General features: G+C 26.0%; 1 protein-coding gene across 1 annotated transcript in view; it reads left to right on the top strand.

The window, feature by feature from the left end:
- Positions 1-22,941, top strand: part of LOC127281957 (discoidin domain-containing receptor tyrosine kinase B) — a 395,594-nt gene that overhangs the window by 352,000 nt on the left and 20,653 nt on the right. Inside the window, exons 12-15 of the mRNA XM_051305982.1 lie at positions 1,289-1,496; positions 2,390-2,545; positions 3,512-3,687; positions 20,506-20,683. Of these exons, the coding sequence (XP_051161939.1) occupies positions 1,289-1,496; positions 2,390-2,545; positions 3,512-3,687; positions 20,506-20,683 (718 nt within the window). The remainder of the gene's footprint in view (positions 1-1,288; positions 1,497-2,389; positions 2,546-3,511; positions 3,688-20,505; positions 20,684-22,941) is intronic.

Below are 22,941 nucleotides of genomic sequence, written 5' to 3'. Positions count from 1 at the left end.
TTTAGAACCTAAATTGAACCAATTTTGAACCTACATTGATCCTACTTAGAATCTACATTGAACCTAGTAAGAACCTACATTTATCCTAAATAAAACCTAAATTTATTCTACTTTGATCCTATTTAGAACCTAAATTAAACCAATTTTGAACCTATATTGATCCTACTTAGAATCTGCATTGAACCTACATTGGACCTATCAAGAACCTACATTGATCCTAATTAAAACCTAAATTTATTCTACTTTGATCCTATTTAGAACCTAAATTAAACCAATTTTGAACCTACATTGATCCTACTTAGAATCTGCATTGAACCTACATTGGACCTATCAAGAACCTACATTGATCCTAATTAAAACCTAAATTTATTCTACTTTGATCCTATTTAGAACCTAAATTAAATCTACTTTGATCCTACTTAAAAACTACATTGAACCTACATTGATCCATCAGAAAACCTAAATTGGACCTTATTTAAACCTATATTGAGCCTATTTAAAACCTGCATTGAGCTTACTTAGAACCTATATTGGACCTCATTTAAGCCTACTTGAAGCTTATTTAGAACCCACATTTAGCCTACTTAGAACCTGTATTAAACCTATTTTAAACCTACATTAAGTCTATTTAGAACCTACATTAAATCCATATTAGGCCTACTTAAAACCTATATTGAGCTTAAGTTGGATCTACATTGAACCAACATAGGACCTACTTAGAATCTACTTTGAGCCTACTTTGAGCCTACATACATTAGATCTAATTTAAACCTACTCTAACCTACATAAAACCTACATTAAGCCTAGTTAGAATCTACATTGAACCTAAATTTAATCTACATTAAGCCTATTTAGAACCTACATTGAGTTTACTTAGAACCTTACATTAATCCTACTAAGATTCTATATTGAACCTACATTGGACCTACTTGGATCCTACATTAAACCAACTTAGGACCAACATTGTCCTACGTAGGACCTACATTGATCCTACTTAGAACCTAAATTGAACCAATTTTGAACCTACATTGATCCTACTTAGAATCTACATTGAACCTACTTTGGACCTAGTAAGAACCTACATTGATCTTAATTAAAACCTAAATTTATTCTACTTTGATCCTATTTAGAACCTAAATTAAATCTACTTTGATCCTACTTAAAATCTACATTGATCCTACTTAAAACCTAAATTGGACCTAATTTAAACCTATATTTAGCCTATTTAAAACCTACATTGAACCCATTTTGAACCTACATTAAACCTTCATTTGTAACTAATTTTTAGGTTTTCTCGCATGCAAAAGTGTATTTGAGCGGGGAAGCTAGTCAATTCACAGGTGAACCAGTTCAATTTTCGTATATGCCTGATTTAGTATTGGAGCAAGCACGAGACGTTACCATTAAACTACATTCAAGGGCTGGTCGTTTCTTAAAATTGCAACTTTACTTTGCAGCACGTTGGATAATGCTCAGCGAAGTCATCTTTGAATCTGGTGAGAGCAACTCAATTCAATTGCTTCTCTTTCTCTCTCTCTCTCTCAACTATTTCATAATAAATATTATATTAAACTTCTTAGATAGACAAATAACATGTCATCCGCATGTGATTTATTACCACACTCCTAAGTAAACCTAGTGGAGTTACTTTCTAACAAAGTAATATTTAACCAATGTCAAACGTCAAACAAAGTAAATCAATGAGTCTATAATCTCAATTTTATCAATAAAAATTCTTCTAAACAAAGAAAACAAAGATGAAAATAAAAAATTCTAAATTTAATTTTTATGTTTTATTGTGTAAAATTTCTAATTCAAAAATATAAATTATTCAAATTATAAGCGACTGACCTCAATATTGATTGACAGTTATTAGTATTTAAAAATAACAAACCCTTTAATGGATCAATTAAATATTAAAATTGAAAGTCGATGAAATTTTCATTGTTCTTAATTTACAAATTGAAAGAGTGTTTTATTTAATTTCCATCGAATTTGATTTCCTTTATTTGTAAAATTAAGATACAAAAAAAAAAATTTCTAAATAATTTAAAATAATGAAAAAAATATGAAACAACTTGATTACAATTATTCATTGTTTCTATATTGCTTTTGTACTAGTTCTGAAATGCTTCAGTGAACCGTATAGTATAGATGAAAAAAAGATGTCGAAGTAAAAAAATTATTGTTATATAAATCTTTGTTTTATAAAAAGAATAAAAAAATTATCTTTTGAAATTAATTAATTAATTATTATTATTATTAATTAATTAATTATAATAAGTATTATAATATATTATATAAAATTAATTAAGTATTATGATTATTATTATATTATTCAATTATTAATAATTTAAAATAAAATAAAATTTTTTTTTTTTATTTACAGTTATTTTTGAATGGAACAATACAGATGATGAGGAATTAAAAAACAAAAGCACAACTATTTTATCTACCGGAAGTCCTTATCAAAATAACGAGGGTCCACTACAAAGAGATGAAGTGAAAGCAATATTCAATAAAGACAACAACAATATTAATTCTTGTAAGTTAAAATTACCAAAATTTTATAATTCAAATAATAATTAATAACCCAATAAAATGGTAATAATTGAACAAATGTAATTATAATTTCAAAAAAAAAAAAAAAAAATTATTTCATTAAAAACATATTTATTCATGGCAGCATATTCCGTAAAATTAAAATGCGTACCTTTTTTTTCGAATTTATAAATGATGGTGAAGAGCGTGCATTTAAATTTCGTTTCAAACTAGAAAAAGAAAAAAGTCGAAAAAAACAAAGAATAGCATTTCTGATTATAATGCTGAAAAAATGGAAAATGCAAAGCTAAATGGAAGAACTGCATACTTGTATGAGTATTTCTGAAATAACATTTTTACAATGATATGACGCCATAATTACGTTGAAAGTAACTCTCGAATTTAGCGACCTCTTTTTTTTTCAAAAAAAAAAAAAAAAAACATCGTTACGTCTTCGACAGTTCCGGTGGGAAGAAAAGAAAAAAAAAAAAAAGAAAAATAAAAAATATAAAAATAACAAAAAATGAAATAAGTATATTTACTTTTCACTTTAAATAGAGCGGAACTCTGAAACGTCGAACTTTACCTCTTTCTCAAGCTTGTTAATAAATACTACAAATAAACTGATGAAAGTTAAAAAATCTTTTCTGTTGCTTTTTATATTACAATCAAATTGCAATAAAGAAAAAAAAACTTATCACAATTACCTTTATTTTTTAAAAAATATTTATTATTATTTCCCTTGTGTCAAAAATTGTAATTTTAATCCCTAGGGATTTAAAAGAAATTTTTTAAATAAATATAATTAGACTTTTGAATTGTCTATTGTCTGAGGTATGATAATTCCTTATATAGTATGAAATTACCATATCAGTTTAGACTATAATATTTATGAGCTTAGGTACATATAATCTAACTTTTATCACCTTAATCAAAATTTATACGTATATAATATAAAGAGAATATATAGTTCCAGATAAAAGCAAGGAGCCTGAGTCTAAGCAATTCATCGGCTTAGTGATCGGAATATTGACGACCGTCATCGTTATGTTACTCACTGCTATTACCTTTATCTTCTATAGAAATAGAAGACTGAAAGCAGCACTAACACCTCCGACCTTCTACGATCATCACGTTAATCTCAAGGTAAAGATTCTTCAAATTTTTCACTAACTCGTTAAATATATAATTAATTTCAAAAATAAAATTATTAAAAATATTTTATTAATTATTGTACCACAAGTACCAATTTCATACAATTGATACCAATTTAATATTTTTTTTTGTATTAATTTGGTAATTTTTGGTATAAGTTTGATACTTTTTGGCACCAATTTAATATTTTTGGGATCAATTTCACATTTACCAATTTGGTACATTTGGTACCAAAAGTATCAAAGTAATACCAAATGTTTAAAATTGGTATCAAGATTATCAAATTGGTACAAAAAGTATTAAATTTCTATCAATTGTGACAAATTGGTGAAGTATCAAATTGGTATCAAAAGAATAAAATCAAATACCAGAAGTATCAAATTAGTACTAAAGACTCAAATTGATACTTTTGGTATAAACATGATACATTTGGTACCATTTTGATATATTTGTCATCATTCTGATTCTTTTGGTACCAATTTTGGTAATATTGGTACCAATTTGAAAATTTTGATACCAATGTAGTAATTTTTTTACCATATTCATAATTTTGGCACCAATTAGATAATTTTGGTACCAATTTTGGTACGAATTTGTTAATTTTGGTACCAATTTGGTAATTTTGGTACCAATTCCATAATTTTGGTACCAATGTAGTAATTTTTGTACCAATTCGACAATTTTGGTACCAATTTGATATTTTTGGTACCTCTTTCGTAATTTTGGCACCAATTCGATAATATTGGTATCAATGTAGTAATTTTGGTACCAATTCGACAATTGGGGTACCAATTAGATAATTTTTGGTACCTATTTAGTAATTTTGGCACCAATTCGATAATTTTGGTACCAATGTAGTAATTTTGGTAACAATTCGATAATTTTGGTACCAATTTGATAATTTTTGGTACCTATTTAGTAATTTTGGCACCAATTCGATAATTTTGGCACCAATTCAATAATTTTGGTACCACTTTTGGTAATTTTGGTACCAATTTGATATTTTTGGTACCTATTTAGTAATTTTTGCACCAATTCCATAATTTTCGTACCAATTTTGGTACCAATGTAGTAATTTTTGTACGAATTCGATAATTTTGGTACCAATTTGATATTTTTGGTACCTATTTAGTAATTTTGGCACCAATTCGATAATTTTGGTACCAATGTAGTAATTTTGCTACCAATTCGATAATTTTGGTACTAATTATGGTAATTTTGGTACCAATTTTGGTAATTTTAGCACCAATTCGATAATTTTGGTAGCAATTTGATATTTTTGGTACCTATTTAGTAATTTTGGTACCAATGTAGTAATTTTGGTACCAATTTGGTAATTTTGGTACCAATTCTATAATTTTAGTACCAATTTTGGTAATTTTTGTATCATTTCGATAATTGTGGTACCAATTTGGTAATTTTGGTACCAATTCGATAATTTTTGTACCAATGTAGTAATTTTTGTACCAATTCGATAATTTGGGTATCAATGTAGTAATTTTTGAACCAATTCGATAATTTTTGTACCAATGTAGTAATTTTTGTACCAATTCGATAATTTGGGTATCAATGTAGTAATTTTTGAACCAATTCGATAATTTTGGTACCAATTTGATAATATTGTTATCAATGTAGTAATTTTTGTAGCAATTTGATAATTTTGGTACCAATGTAGTAATTTTTGTACCAATTCGATAATTTCGGTACCAATGTAGTAGTTTTTGAACCAATTCGATAATTTTGGTACCAATTTAGTAACTTTGGTACCAATTTGATAATTTTGATATCAATGTAGTAATTTTTGTACCAATTTGATTATTTTGATACCAATTCGATAATTTTGGTACCAATTTAATAATTTTGGTACCAATCTGATAATTTTGGTATCAATTTAGTAATGTTTGTACCAATTCAATAATTTTGGTTCCAATTTTGTAATTTTAGCACCAATTAGATAATTTTAGTACCAATTCGATACTATTAATTCAAAATAAAGAAAAAAATTATTAAAAATTATTTCTCCTCTTTAAAATTTGTATAAATTTTTTTATGAATCCTCATTAAGAAAAGATAAAAGTATTATTATTAGAAAATAAAATTAAGAAAACAGTGAGAATTTTTGTTTGACGTGCCAATACAAACAATTTTCGTCCCTCCCCTTAAGAGTTTCTCAACGATGGTTTCGCGTCGTTAAACTCTGACGTTAATTACAACCTTCCGCTTCGTCAAGGGTTAAAACGAAAAGGTTCATTGCCACGAACGAAGCTTACCTAGCTATTAATCTGGTTTGTAACGACACTGACGGTAAACACTTGTCGACGTTTTGTCAGAATATTTCTGTCTTCGCGCGCGCGCTCGCCCCTTCGTATACTTTTGCTCTTTTTCCCCTTTTTCTTTCACCCTGTGTTTCTACTTCAACTACAGATGGGTATAATTAATTTTTCGGTACAGAAAGTGGAACTCTCTCTCTCTCTCTTTCTCTCTTTCTCTCTCTCTCTTCGTTGAAGAAAAGGACTTGATACAATAGCCAACTCGCTGTCTTCAAAGCTATTCAACGATCCCTGTCTCTATTCTTTTTGATATAAGACATATCTTCTTAGTTTCGTGTATATTTAATTATCAACGAATTCAAATAAATTAATTTTCAAAACATTGTTTTAAAACTATTAATTAGGAATAATTTTAATGTTCGAATAATATTTCATTTGGACAGAATGAGAGGGTTTTTTTTATTTCTGGGGGATGATTATGGTTTTTCTTTTTCACTTTCGCTTTCACTGATTCTAATTTTCACTTTCACTGATTATGGAAGTGAAAATAAAAACATATAAGTGAAAATAAAAATAAAAACATTAGTAAAAATTCCTAATACTTTTGTCAAACGGAAATTCTCTTCAATTACATTTCTGAAATAAAATTTCTGTTATGAACTTTCGATAATTGTCACTCGTCTCACAAATAGGAAAAACCACTTGAAAAAAAATATACTTCTTTCAAATAAATACTTTTCATTTCTTTCAAACTCCTTAGCAAAAATTAGTTTCAAATTTTTTTTTTTTTTATAAATTTTCCAATAAAAAAAACCCCTCTTTCTGATATAAAAATTTTTCAGAATATCTTTTTTAAATTTCCAAGTTGTAAATTAATTAAAATGGAGTTAAAGAAATAGGAAATTTTCTCTCAAGGAAAAAGAAGAGAGAGAGAGAAAGAAGATTCTAAAAGTTCTGGCTCTATCGAATATCAGAAAAAAAAAGGAAAAAAAAAAGAAGAAGAGGTAAAGAATAAGTGAGCTGACTTCACTTAATTAAAGTGCCGTTGGAAAGGGGGCTATATTGTTCAAAGTACTATATAAGAAGACGTGCACTATCGTCATCATTCATCAAGAATAAACAGGGTTCTTCTCAATTTTTTTTTTTTCTTCTTTTTTTTTTTTGATGCTCGTTGCATTAGCCACCTGCACACTTGTATCACTCGTTCCACTAACAAATTTATTGTATATAAAAGTGACCCAATCTCTGACATGACCCGAAAGAGCCACTACAAAATCTTTATCCCTAACAACCCTGCAAACCTTAGCGAATATCGAACAAACTTTTAACCACTTGATCTCGGCTCAATTTCTCCTCAATATTTTTTTTTCAAATAAATATATTTTTCAATCAAGGAGCATTCTATGGGAAATTTTCATTAGAAAATTTTTTTTGTCCGAAACATTTTTTTTCGAAATCTATATGAAAAATAAGGAAATACGTATTTTTTTTTATTTTTTTATTTGATGAAAATGAAGGAAGTTATGATTTTTTGAAATTTTACGTCAACAAAGAAAGTGTGTTTTTGGAACATTTTTTAATCTATTGTACTAATAAAATAAAAATTATGCTATATATGAAATTTGTTCATTTTTTCTCAAATTTTTCAAATATGTGCTCAAAAATAACGTACCTATAACAGAAACAACAAAAAAGTTGAAATTAAACTTATATGTACCAATTCGATAATTTTGGTACCAATTCGATATTTTTGGAACCAATTTGATATTTTTGGTACCTATTTAGTAATTTTGGCACCAATTCCATAATTTTGGTACCAATTTTGGTACCAATGTAGTAATTTTTGTACGAATTCGATAATTTTGGTACCAATTTGATATTTTTGGTACCTATTTAGTAATTTTGGCACCAATTCGATAATTTTGGTACCAATTAAGTAATTTTTGTACTAATTCGATAATTTTGGTACTAATTATGGTAATTTTGGTACCAATTTTGGTAATTTTAGCACCAATTCGATAATTTTGGTACCAATTTGATATTTTTGGTACCTATTTAGTAATTTTGGTACCAATTTGGTAATTTTGGTACCAATTCGATAATTTTGGTACCAATTTTGGTATCATTTCGATAATTTTGGTACCAATTTGGTAATTTTGGTACCAATTTTGTTAATTTTTGTACCAATGTAGTAATTTTTGTACCAATTCGATAATTTTGGTATCAATGTAGTAATTTTTGAACCAATTCGATAATTTTGGTACCAATTTGATAATTTTGTTATCAATATAGTAATTTTTGTAGCAATTCGATAATTTTGGTACCAATTTGGTAATTTTGGTACCAATGTAGTACTTTTTGTACCAATTCGATTATTTTGGTACCAATTTGGTAATTTTAGCGAGATTCCGCTTATTCAAATTTAGAGAGTATGAAATTTGTTCATTTTTTCTCAAATTTTTCAAATATGTGCTCAAAAATTTGAGAAAAAATGAACAAATTTTATATATAGCATAATTTTTAATTTCTTAGTACAATAGATTAAAAAATGTTCCAAAAACACACTTTCTTCGTTGACGTTAAATTTCAAAAAATCATAACTTCCTTCATTTTCATCAAATAAAAAAATAAAAAAATACGTATTTCCTTATTTTTCATATAGATTTCAAAAAAAAATGTTTCAGACAAAAAAAAATTTTCAATGAAAATTTCCCATAGAATGACCCATATATAAAAATTCTTCTTTTTTATTTACAAAAAAAAACATTGTAGGATAAAAATAAACAATTATCGAAAATTATATTTAAAATTCCAGACTGAATTTTTAATTTTTCTAGAGAAAAATTTTTAAATATTTAATTAACAAAAAAATGTAATAGTTTGAAATATTAATTTATTTCAGAGAATAAAGTTTTCCTTTCAATTTTAACTTATATATTTTAATATGAGTTTTAAATAAAATGTTTAATTTCTCCACATTCGTACAATGATGAAATTAACCTAATTTTATTTCTGTATTCAATTATTGATTTCTTTATTAATAATATATAAAATTAAAACAGAAAATAATTTTAATACCTCCGACATGATTTCGGAGATTATTTCTACTATTAAAAAAAAAACTAATCAAGTTTATCTTATGTTTTCCTCAACATGAAAATTCGCTAGGGAAAAATGGTCATAAATCAGAAAAGAAATTTTCCTTTTTTTTTTAATGTTCCTTCATGACAAAGGTCATAACCAGAAATTTTCCCACTGAGTTCATGTTTTACAATTTGAAAACTAAAAAAAAAAAAAAAAAAATAATGGTAAAACATTAATTTTCCTACAGACGCCAATTTATCAAAAAATTGTATATTCTCAACAATTTTTCCCCGATTTATTTGCTTAAATTACTGAAGACAGATTTCTTATATCTGCACTTGAAGCATGTTTTTTTGAAAAATGTTACAAGTAATCTAGTGGAAAATTTCCATAAATTAAACTCTGACGGAAGTTGGTAATGTAAAATGGTTCAATTTTTTTTCAGTATTATTAATTTTAAGTAAAAAAAAAAAAAGAAGAATAAAAAGAAAAATAAATCAAAGTAAAAATTTTTTAAAAAAAGGAGGAAAATAGAAATTATTTATTTGAACCAAATAAAATATAGTTGAGTTAAATAAATGTATATTTATCTCAGAGTCTATTTATTTAGCGTAAATAAAAATTTTGTCATAAATAAATTTTTCTTTGGCGTAAATAAATTTTTTTATTTAAATAAAATAAAATATATTTGCAAAAAAATAAAATGAGTTTTATCGAAGACAAATAAACCATATTTCTCAGAGTGTAGTTCTTTTTTCTAAAAAAAATGTCATTTCTTGAATTGAAAAAAAGTTTATTTGATTCAAATAATCTACTTTATTATTAAATAAATATTTCCTTGAAGCAAATAATTATTATTTGAGATTGTATTTGTTTCAAGTACAAAAAATATTTGTTTGAACACAATTTATTTAATACAAATAAATAAATATTTGGCACAAATAAATATTTGGTACCAATAAATATTTGGTACAAATAAATAAATATTTGGTACCAATAAATATTTGGCACCATTAAATATTTGGTACCAATAAATATTTGGTACAAATAAATAAATATTTGGTACCAATAAATATTTGGAACCAATAAATATTTGGTACCAATAAATATTTGGTACCAATAAATATTTGGTACCAATAAATATTAGGTACACCCAGAAAAATGGTATATTTGTCTCACAGCCTAATAAATATTTATTTGATTTAAATAAAAAATTTTATTTACAACAAATAAATGGGCTAGTAGGCTGTGAGACAAATATACGTTTATTTAACTTAAATATATTATATTTGGTTCAAATAAAACATTTCTCTAGGTGTACAAATAAATAAATATTTGGTACCAATAAATATTAGGTACAAATAAATATTTGGTAAAAATAAATAAATATTTGGTATAAATAAATATTTGGTACAAATAAATAAATATTAAGTACCAATAAATATTTGGTATCAATAAATATTTGGTACCAATTAATATTTGGTACAGATAAATAAATATTTGGTACAAATAAATAAATATTTGGTACCAATAAATAAATATTTGGTATAAATAAATATTTGGTACAAATAAATATTTGGTACAAATAAATATTTGGTACAAATAAATATTTGGTACAAATAAATATTTGGTACAAATAAATATTTGGTACAAATAAATATTTGGTACAAATAAATAAATATTTGGTACAAATAAATAAATATTTGGTACAAATAAATAAATATTTGGTACCAATAAATATTTGGTACAGATAAATAAATATTAAGTACCAATAAATATTTGGTATCAATAAATATTTGGTACCAATTAATATTTGGTACAGATAAATAAATATTTGGTACAAATAAATAAATATTTGGTACCAATAAATAAATATTTGGTATAAATAAATATTTGGTACAAATAAATATTTGGTACAAATAAATATTTGGTACAAATAAATATTTGGTACCAATAAATATTTGGTAGCAATAAATATTTGAAAAAAATAAATACCTTGGTATAAATAAATATTTGGTTAATAATAATAAATTATTTGAATGAAATAAATATTTCTTTGAATGTGGAACATTTAATGTGATACACATGGCAGTGATATGGATACAAGTTGAGCCTCGATGAAGGACATGCGCGCAAAGTGAACTAATGCGATTACCGACTTTACCCCCTAAGGCTCATTCAACATTCTGAGGGCGGGAATGGGGACCAAAGCACAAGGAAAACAGATTATTTTAATTTAAAGCAACACCACTCCGATTTCCGCGGTATAATCCACCGCAAATTCATGGCATACATATTCGCGTGTCTCCCTTCATGTGTGTCAACCAAATATATATATATATATAAGTGAAAGCAATTTCTCATCGAGACGAGAAACGCTTTTGAATTATCATTCACTTTACAGTGGCAACACAAAAAGGCGCATCGCCCCCCCCCCTGGGACTCGAAATTAAAAAATAACAATTCAATTATGTATATATATATATATATATATATATAAAATACTTTTCTGCTGTATTAAGCAAAAGTTTCGTTGCGAAGGGAAAGGAAAAACTTTTATACTCGAGTTTTGCAGATAGGGGGGGGGGGGGATTTTCTGCTGAGATGGATATTTCAGGCTGACCAGCTTCATTCGAGTTTTACACTCTCCAACTGGAGATTTAAAACCCCCAACTTTCTAACACGCCAAAAATAATAATCGCAATTTTAATTTTTTTTCATCTTTGCGAAAATTGACCTATTTCACGGGTCAATTAATTTTTAAATATAAATTTTTTGGCTCCAAAAAGAAAATTCCAATTATTTATCAATTATTTTTATGTTAATTAATTACTTATAATTTCTAGTTTTTTATTTCTAAATTTTTTAATAATTATTTATTTCTAATTTTTAATTATTTATTTATTTCTAATTTTTAATTATTTATTTCTTTCTAATTTTTACTATTTATTTCTAATTTTTAACTATTTATTTTTAATTTTTAACTATTTATTTAAAAATAATTTTTAATTAATAATATTTAATTAATAATTTTTAATTAACAATTTTTAATTAACAATAAATGTTTTTAATTATAATTTAAAAATTCACTGTTAATTTAAAAGTATCAATTTCATCCACTTTGGTATCAAATTGATACCTTCAAGAAAACAGTGTAAAGTATAATTAAAAAAATTATTTAAACAGATTAATTAAATTTAATATTCGCAATTTATAATTTATGATTTTATTGTTGATTTTGAATTTTTTATATCATTTATTGATATCACGATGTGGTGTAATAAAAAAAAATTTTCCAAAGCTCTTAATACAAATATTAAAATTTTCTAATTAATTATTTATCAATAATTTTTAATTAACAATAAATTCTTCTAATTATAATTAAAAAATTATTTTAACAGATTTGATTAAATATTTAATATTCGGAATTTATAATTCATAATTTTAATGTCGATTTATATAAATTGAATTTTTATAATAATTTTTTTTGTTATAACGACGCGGTGTAATAATTTATTTTAAAAAAAAAATTTTTAACGCCCTTAATGCAAATATAAAAAAATTCAAATTAAAATAAAAAAAATAATACTAATTAGCATACATTACTATGAGACGAGAGAGAACTTCCTATTTCATTTCACGTTTTCTGTCAGACGTTCGCAAAACTATCGGCCCCGAGACTAAAGTGCTAATGAGCTTTCAACTCTGCGACCTCTGGGAAACTAAAAATTTATGATTTTCTTTAATTTATTATTGTAATTCACAATTTTTATCAATTTTCAAATTTTCCATTAAAATTAAAAAATAATACTTAAATAAATTTTTTGTTTTTTATACGTACAAATATTTTATTGGCTTTTGAGATAAATTAAAAAATTTATTTAAAGCAAATAAAAATATATTTAATAACTATTTTTATTTGTTTGAAATAAAAAACATATTTAGCACAAATAAAATTTTATTTAGGGCAAAATAAAATTTTATTTAGCGCAAATAAAATTGATTTCAAATAAAATTTTATTGAGCACAAATAAAATTTATTTCAAATAAAATTTATTTCAAATAAATATTTGAAACAAATAAATATTAATTTGTCATAATTTTCTTTGGGTGTAAAAAAAAATTGCGAGAAAAATGAAAATTAGTAATCACAAAAAAAAGAGAATGGTTTTAATTTTACAAATATAATAAAAGTCACGTTGCGCCAGAAGGAGGTTTAAATAAAAATGAGTTGGCACTTAAAAATTCTTTTTGATTATGGTTCTTAAATAAATAAAAACCATTTTTCAATAGGTTTTAAAATTTACTTTTTACTTTTTTTTTTTGCAAAACAAGAAGTAGAAAAGTAATCTAATAACAGCTGCGACTTTGTGCGCCCTGCATGCTGCTGCCATCTGACGGCGGCAGGAGGTAATGAACCTGTCATTATATTACTTTTCGTTTTGCAATCGTGTTTTTGTATGGATTCGCATAATCTTTCGGATTTAGAAAATTTATATAAGATAAGAATCTCTAGCTGCTTTTGTAAAAAAAGTGTCCGTCTTTCAAGAAGAAAGTATTTTAAAATTAATGTTTATCATTTTCATGTTTAGTGCCATTTTTATATGGCGATAATTAAAGGTCTCTTCTTTCCAAAGAATTTCAGAGACCATTCGACTATCTTAAATAAATTATTTGTCTCTCTTAAAATAGTTCTTTTAACATTATAATTTAATTTTTTAAAATCGGATACAAACACTACAGCAATATAATTATTTATATGTAAAATTAAAAATAAGTAATTATTTTATCATTTATTACAGTATTTATTAGATTCTGATTCCCCAAAAAGTTACTGTTTTTTTATATAAAAACTAATTTTTTTTAAATCGGGCACGTAAACTGATTCTAAAAACTATTGAGAAATGTTTTTTATTCATTTAAGAATCATAATCAAAAAAGAATTTTTAAGTGCCAATTCATTTTTATTTAAATCACCTTCTGTCGCACCGTGCGAATATAAAAAAGAGTAAAATAATCAAAGAGTGAATTTCTTCAATGAAACCGCAAATGTCAATTTATTTTCAATAGAAAAAAGGGGTACTTATACGTCTTAAGTTCAATCCTGACAATAAAACAAACTCTAGCTTGATAAAAGTAGATTGGAGGAGACAGGCATTGAAAATGGTCAAAAAGACCCTTTTTGTTCGAGTGATTGATATACGAACCTATCCACATATGGGTCCAAGAGAGAAAGAAAAAAAAAAATTCCTCTCTAAACTACATTGAAAAATATAATTTTTTTTTTTATTTTCAAAAATTGAAAATTAATTTTTTTCTTTCCTTTTGGTAAATTTAAGACGGTTAGTTTTGAGAAATTTGGACCATTAAAAGTAAAAAAAAAAAGAAAAAAAAAAAAAGAAATAATAATGTGTCAGTTGGCAGTTTATGTGACAACACATACACACACACATACTGTTAATAAACAAGTCGAAATAGCAATTCGGTGTTCCGAGGTAGGAAACGACAAACAGTAAAATTATAGAGGAAATTCTATTGTTTCCTCTCTCGAGTCGTAAAACGTATTGTACCAGAATTGTTAATTTTAATACATGGAATATGATGCTCACAAGTAGAGGTCCAAATTTATATTGCAGGGGATTCTAGTCCACATCTGTTGGTTATATTCAATGTTTCTGTGTACATTTATTCAGAAACGTTATATGTACTCATCACTTTATTCAAAATGTTTTCAAAACTCACACTGCATATTTATATTTATTTATTTTATTTAATTGCCAAATTTATTTTTTACTACAAATTATAATTTTTTTTTTTCAAAATTATATTATTTTTAATATTAATATTTTTATTATTAATAATTATTAATAATTTTATTATTTATTTGCCAAATTTATTTTTTACTACAAATATAATTTTTTTTCAAAATTATATAATTTTTAATATTAATATTTTTATTATTAATAATTTTTTTTAGTAAAAAAAAAAAAAAAAATTCTAAATAGTAAAAGTCAATATTAAATTCATCAAGTGAAGATAGACTGTTCTAAGTAGTATAACCACATTTATGTCAGCCGTCGGTTATATGCAACTTATGTAAGTAGTATAACCGAATATAGGGAAACTATTTCAAGTGGTATTAACTGTCAACTATTTGTCGCATAAATGTCTACATATACGCGAGGTGCTCATTATGTTTCGATTTTTTTTTTCCAAAAAAAAAAATTCTATTATTCTTTTTTGAAAAATTGTTTAATTTAATATTAACTTTTTTTTTCTAATCTTCGAATATATTTTATTGCCTTTTTTACCTTCAGTATACTCAGAAAAAAATATTTATTTGAAACAAACAGATTTTGATTGAATAAACGAAATAATTCTCTCTAAATTTGTAATAGTTAAAATTTTAACTAATTTCAATTAGGGGCTCCCTTTTTGCTTGTAAATTAATTGAATTTTACTAAATCAATAACAAAATTTTTTTTGTTACTATTAATTAGTTAACTTTTACTAATTAAATTAGTTAAAATTAGTCAATTTTAAATTTGACTAATTAAATTAGTAAAAATCTAGTCAATTAGTTAAATTTGTCGGCTCAAATTAGTAAAAAAACAGTTTATTAGTAAAATTTTATTAATTAAATTAGTAAAAATTAGTTCATTAATTAAATTTGACTATGTAAATTAGTTAAAATTAGTCAATTTTATAATTTTACTAATTTAATTAGTAAAAAATAATTCACTAATTAAATTTGACCAATTAAATTAGTAAAAATTTAGTCAATTAGTTAAATTTGACTAATTAAATTAGTAAAAATTTAATCAATTAGTTAAATTTGACGGCTCAAATTAGTAAAAAACATTTTTATTAGTTAAATTTTATTAATTAAATTAGTAAAAATTAGTTCATTAATTAAATTTGACCATCTAAATTACTTAAAATTAGTCAATTTTATAATTTTACTAATTTAATTAATAAAAAATACTTCACTAGTTACACCAATGAAATTAGTAAAAATTTAGTCAATTAGTTAAATTTGACTAATTAAATTAGTAAAAATTTAATCAATTAGTTAAATTTAACGGCTCAAATTAGTAAAAAACAGTTTATTAGTTAAATTTTATTAATTAAATTTTACTAATTTAATTAGTAAAAAATAGTTCACTAGTTATATTTTATTAATTAAATTAGTAAAAATTTAGTCAATTAGTTAAATCTGACCAATTAAATTAGTAAAAATTTAGTCAATTAGTTAAATTTGACCAATTAAATTAGTAAAAATTTAATCAATTAGTTAAATTTGACTGCTCAAATTAGTAAAAAACAGTTTATTAGTTAAATTTTACTAATTTAATTAGTAAATAATAGTTCACTAGTTAAATTTTATTAATTAAATTAGTTAAATTTGACCAATTAAATTAGTAAAAATTTAGTCAGTTAGTTAAATTTGACTGATTAAATTAGTAAAATATTAGTCAATTAGTTAAATATGACGAATTAAATTAGTTAAAATTAGCGAATTTAAAATTTACTAATTAAATTAGTGAAAGTATGATCAATTAGTTAAATTTGACTAATCAAATTAGTTAAAATTAGCCAATTTAAAATTTACTAATTAAATTAGTGAAAGTATGGTCAATTAGTTAAATTTGACTAATTAAATTAGTAAAAATTAGTTCGTTAGGTAAATTTTAGTAATTAAATTACTGAAAATTACTTAATTAGCTAAAATTTTTACTAATTACGCTTTAGAAAGTATTTTAATAAATTTTTGCGAACAAAGAAAGAATTTAATTCAACCAAATAAAACATTTTGTTGATTTAAAAAGTTAATCTGCCTCAATTAAATTCTTTCCTCATTCGCAAAAATTTATTAAACTCAACACAAACGTTTATTTAGATCAAAAAAATATTTATTCGAATCAAACAAATTTTGTTTGTAATAAACAAAAAAAATTCTATTTATACAATACAAAATGGTACACGGAAAAAAAATCTTTGAAACAGTGATATGTTTCTCAATAATAGCGAATACTTTCACTGTTTTAGTGAAACATTTCGCTGTTCCAATGAAACTTATCGTTGTTCGAGGTAAAAAATTTTTTCGTATATTTGGTTCAAAAAAAAATTTTCTCTGTGTAATACAATAACGAGAACAAATAATAAATAAATAAAATAAAAAAATTTCCAAAAATACAAATTATTGTATTCTTTTTTATGTTTCGAAAAAAATGTTTTTTTGAAATATTAATTAAGATATAATTTAAAAGAACTGCGTACCCACTAATTACATCACTTTATCGTGAAAAAAATTTCCAAGAGAAAAAAAAAATGACGAAAGTAACAAAAAAAAAAAAAAAAATCTTGAAAGAAATCTGAAAGCATATAAAGTAAAGCCCGGAGGAAAAAAGAAACTAAAGGAAGCAAACTTAGTGGAGAATAACCTCGGGAGATAAGATTCGAGTTGAATCCTGATGGCTAAGTGGTTATCTTATCTAAACGAGCTGCAGCATCTCAAACGAGGCTCCGGGCACTCGAAAAGGCACCCTAAACGGAAATTAACATTCTCTTATTCCCGCTTGGAAGGGGAAAGAAGGGGGGGGGGGCGTTTTGAAAAATCGATAGATATTATAACCGGTTTGTGCTTTGCCCATCTTGACTCTATATATATATATATATGTATGTATGCAAAAGGTTCCTCTTATCACGTGCAAATTGTTTGTTATGAAACTGTTAATTTCCTGATGTTCAGTAGTGTCGGTCGATCTCCGCCGAGGCGTGGAGAACCTCCACCACTTCACTCTCGAGGAAAGCGATAAACCGCTAAAGTGTCGCAAAGATAAGGGTCTCCTCTCTTACCATGTTACCAATAAAGCCCTGTTTTACGGATCTCTTGTATTTTATGCTACATTAGGTGAAAGTAGAAGGGTTGTTACGAATGTAATATATATATAGAGAGAGAAAGAGAGACAGAAATAAATGTTGAATCGTGCATTCATAGTCGCGAGTTTCCTAAGTATATAAAACGAACGTTGTTAATATATTACGATTCGAATTTTTTTACTAAAAAATCAATTTCTACTTTTTTGAGAAATAAAAAGCAAAATTGTATACAAGAGAAGGGAAAAAACAATTTTAGGTTATGTTCGTAATTTTTGGAAAGAAAATACTTATAGGGAGAATCAGCTCTTGGTATAGTATTCATTACATATTAAAAATTAAAAACAAATTTTCATTTTATCTAATTAAATAAAGAAAAATTTTGATAGGGATTTTTCGAGTCCTTGTTAGCGATATTAGCCCTCTTGCGGCGAAACTGTTGCAACTCAGGTGAGAGATGAATGGCGGACATTTGGCGCAAGCGCAATTGCGTTTAGATACACTCCGGTAAAGTTATCGCAAAAACATAACCTAAAAATTTTTTTCGATCCCTTCTCTCGTGGAGCGTCAATAAAAACGTATCTAATTCTAATTTTTTTCAACTCGGAATTAAAAACCAAAATTATGAATTATAAAACAATATAAAAATTACAATTATAGAGAGAAAAAGAGAGAGAGAGAGAGAGAGTACAGGGAGAATTTAATATCACGTGGTAAATATTTTGTCACACTGTTTATTGGCTTCAGATGGACATTGAATAAAACGAACGTTGTTAATATATTACGATTCGAATTTTTTTACTAAAAAATCAATTTCTACTTTTTTGAGAAATAAAAAGCAAAATTGTATACGAGAGAAGGGACTTTACATTTAAAAAAACAATTTTAGGTTATGTTCGTAATTTTTGGAAAGTAAATACTTATAGGGAGAATCAGCTCTTGGTATAGTATTCATTATATTAAAAATTAAAAACAAAATTTTTGTTTTATCTAATTAAATAAATAAAAATTTTGATAGGGATTTTTTGAGTCTTTTTTAGCGATACTAGCGCTCTTGCGGCGAAACTGTTGCAACTCAGGTGAGAGATGAATGGCGGACATGTGGCGCAGGCGCAGTTACGTTTAGATACACTCCGGTAAAGCTATCGCTAAACATAACCTAAAATTTTTTTTCGATCCCTTCTCTCGTGGAGCGTCACTAAAAACGTATCTAATTCTAATTTTTTTTTCAACCCAGAATTAAAAATCAAAATTATGAATTACAAAACAATTAAAAATTACCATTATAGAGAGAAAAAGACAGAGAGAGAGAGTACAGGGAGAATTTAATATCACGTGGTAATTTTGTCACACTGTTTATTGGCTTCAGATGGACATTGAATAAAACGAACGTTGTTAATATATTACGATTCGAATTTTTTTACTAAAAAATCAATTTCTACTTTTTTGAGAAATAAAAAGCAAAATTGTACACGAGAGAAGGGACTTAACAATTAAAAAAACAATTTTAGGTTATGTTCGTAATTTTTGAAAAGAAAATACTTATAGGGGCCATTCATTAATTACGTAAGGGTCCTTAGGGGGAGGGGGGGGTTTATAAAATCTCTACATGGTCTTACGTGGGGGGTGGGGGGTAGAAGCTAATCTTACGTAAGATTTTGCCAAGTATTTTCCATTTGTATTGATGTAATTAATTTTTTAATTACATTAATATTGTTAAAAACTTACGTAAGAAGGGGGAGGGGGGGGTCCGATAAATCTTATGTATCCTTACATGGGGGTAGGGGGGGGTCAAAATTAGCCAAAATCGTCCTTACGTAATTAATGAATGGCCCCATAGGGAGAATCAGCTCTTGGTATAATATTCATTATATTAAAAATTAAAAACAAATTTTCATTTTATCTAATTAAATAAAGAAAAATGATAACAATTTTTCGAGTCCTTTTTAGCGATACTAGCGCTCTTGCGGCGAAACTGTTGCAACTCAGGTGAGAGATGAATGGCGGACATGAATCAATGTAGCGCAAGCGCAGTTGCGTTTAGATACACTCCGGTAAAGCTATCGCTAAACATAACCTAAAAATTTTTTTCGATCCCTTCTCTCGTGGAGCGTCACTAAAAACGTATCTAATTCTAATTTTTTCCAACTCAGAGTTAAAAACCAAAATTATGAATTATAAAACAATTACCATTATGGAGAGAAAAAGAGAGAGAGAGAGAGAAAAAGAGAGGGAGAGAGAGAGTACAGGGAGAATTTAATATCACGTGGTAAATATTTTGTCACACTGTTTATTGGCTTCAGATGGACATTGAATTTTGAAAAAATATATATATTGTATATATGAAACACGGATATGGCAAATGTGAGAACGTTTATCGTATCAGAGGCTGTTAATATGAAGCAGGTAGCTCTCTGCATTCATCGAGTGTGAATGCGCGGTCGACCTGTGTTCCATTTTGGCTCCCTTCTCTCTCTCTCTCACTCTCTCTCTTCGCGTGATCTGCTCTATAACACGCTAGGGTGTGCACATAAATGTCACATGCATTAACGATAACGCGCTCCATATTTGGCAGGTTTCAGTGGAGGAGAGCGAGGACAAGGGACCAATTTGCCCCCCGCTTCCACCTCAATATCGTCCCACTGCCTATGGAAGTACCACCACTACCACTACTGCAAGCAACACCACCGTCGGTACCACCACATCAACTACAACAACTCCACAGCTTCACAAAACTACCTCGGAGTATACTGGTTGGTACCACTACTACTACTACTACTACTACTATTTCTAACGTAAACACACTAGATTATATACACTATTTTCGAAGTAGTAAAGTCCGACGCGCGTCGACTTTGAACAACAATGCCGCGTTGCTGTTTCCGGCATTTCGAAAACCGAGGAACCGGATGTTAAACTTGTGAGAGAGGAGTTTGTTTACCTTCAATTCCTTTTAAGTTAGATATTTTGGGTTTCTAAACTTTAATAATGGGGGCAATCAAATATTTTCAGTTGTCGTAACCAAAATTTTGGTTGTAACTAAATTTTGGTTTGCGTAAACAAATTTTAATTGGCTTATATATTTAGAATTCTAAACTATAATAATGGGGTAAATCAAATATTTTTTGTTGTCGTAACCAAAATTTTGGTTGTCGTATCTAAAATTTTGGCAGCCAAAGGATTTTTCTATTAATTAAATATTTACTTTTACTACTTATTATCTAATTTTGCCACTACGTCTGACTAAAAACGTTTTGGTCTACTAATCACTTAGAAAAAAATGGCTGACTAAATATTGACTTATACTACTGATAAAAAAACAAAAAATGTAAAAAGTCTGACTGAACATTTACTTTTATCACTTATTTCCTAATTCAGCCAATGTGTCTGACTAAAAACGTTTTGGACTACTAATCACTTAAAAAAATGGCTGACTAAATATTGACTTATACTACTGATAAAAAACAAAAAATGTAAAAAGTCTGACTGAACATTTACTTTTATCACTTATACTAATAAAATAAAAATAATTACAGTATCTGACTAAATATTGACTTGTACTACTGATAAAAAACAAAAAATGTAAAAAGTCTGACTGAACATTTACTTTTATCACTTATTTCCTAATTAAACCAATGCGTCTGACTAAAATCGTCTTGATCTACTAATAAAATAAAAATAATTACAGTATTTAACTAAATATTGACTTGTACTACTGATAAAAAACAAAAAATGTAAAAAGTCTGACTGAACATTTACTTTTATCACTTATTTACTAACTTAGCCACTACGTCTGACTAACATCGTCTTGATCTACTAACAAAATAAAAATAATTCCAGTGCCTGATTAAATACTGACTTGTACTACTGATAAAAAATATAAAGTCCGATCAAATATTTATTTTTACTACTTATTTTTTAAATTAGATATTACATCTGACTAAAAAATCTACTAATAAAATTACAGAAAAAAATGTAATATTATTCCTATATTATTTAAATAAATATTTTTCGACTTTTACTACTATTTTAATAATTTATTTATTATGTCCGACAGAAACTGATTTCTACTACTGATTTTCCAATTTAGTCATTATTTCAACATTTTTATTTTTGTCGCCTACTAATAATTATTGAAATGATTTAATATTCAAATTACAAAACATTTAGAAAGTCTGATTAATCGTTGACTTTCACTACTAGCTTCATAATCTATGCGTCATAATCGATTTTATCTACTAATAAAATTACCAAAAAAAATATGACAATGTCTGACTAACTATTGACTTCTTCTACTGAAAATATTTTTGAAAAATCTAGAAAAACTTTTGTTATTTTATAAGTAGTACAAGTAAATATTTAGTCAAGCTTTCTAACAATTAGTATAGTTTTTCAGTAGTAAAACTCGGCTTTAGTCAGACATAGTAATAAATTTGAAATTCATTAGTAAAAGTAAGTTTTAAATCAGACTTTTTATCTTTTGTAATTCTATCAGTAGTAAAAATCAATATTTAGTGAAACATTTAAAATATTTTGAATTTCGTCAGTAGTAAAAATTGGATTTAGTCAGAAGTAAGTTGACAAGTCAAGCTTTGGCCAAATCTTGATTTGAACTTTAATGTCCTCGACTTGACCTTGAATGACCTTGACTTGACCTTGTAGTGACCTTCACTAGATCTTGAATGTTATCAGTAGTAAAGGCTGATTTTTAGTCAGACATTAGAAATAAAGTAAAAAACAGTAGTACAGGTAAATATTTAGTCAGACTTTTTAAATATTTGCATATTTAAGTAGTACAAGTCAATATTTAGTCAAATATTTTAATTTATTGTATTTTAGCAGCAGTGAAAGTCGGATTCAGTCAGACATAATGAATAAATTATAAAAAAACAGTAGTAAAAGTATGTTTTAAGTCAGACTTATTAGATTTTCTGATTCTGTCAGTAGTACAAGTCAATATTTGGTCAGCCTTTGTAATTTTTTGTTATATTATTGGTAGTTAAATCGATTT

Source organism: Leptopilina boulardi, unplaced genomic scaffold (genome assembly GCF_019393585.1).
Source record: "Leptopilina boulardi isolate dan_hultmark-lab unplaced genomic scaffold, ZJU_Lbou_2.1 LbouV2_278, whole genome shotgun sequence".
NCBI classification, from domain to species: domain Eukaryota; kingdom Metazoa; phylum Arthropoda; class Insecta; order Hymenoptera; family Figitidae; genus Leptopilina; species Leptopilina boulardi.
The sequence above is the reverse complement of the archived record's forward strand: the minus strand, read 5'-3'. Positions and strand labels throughout refer to the sequence as shown.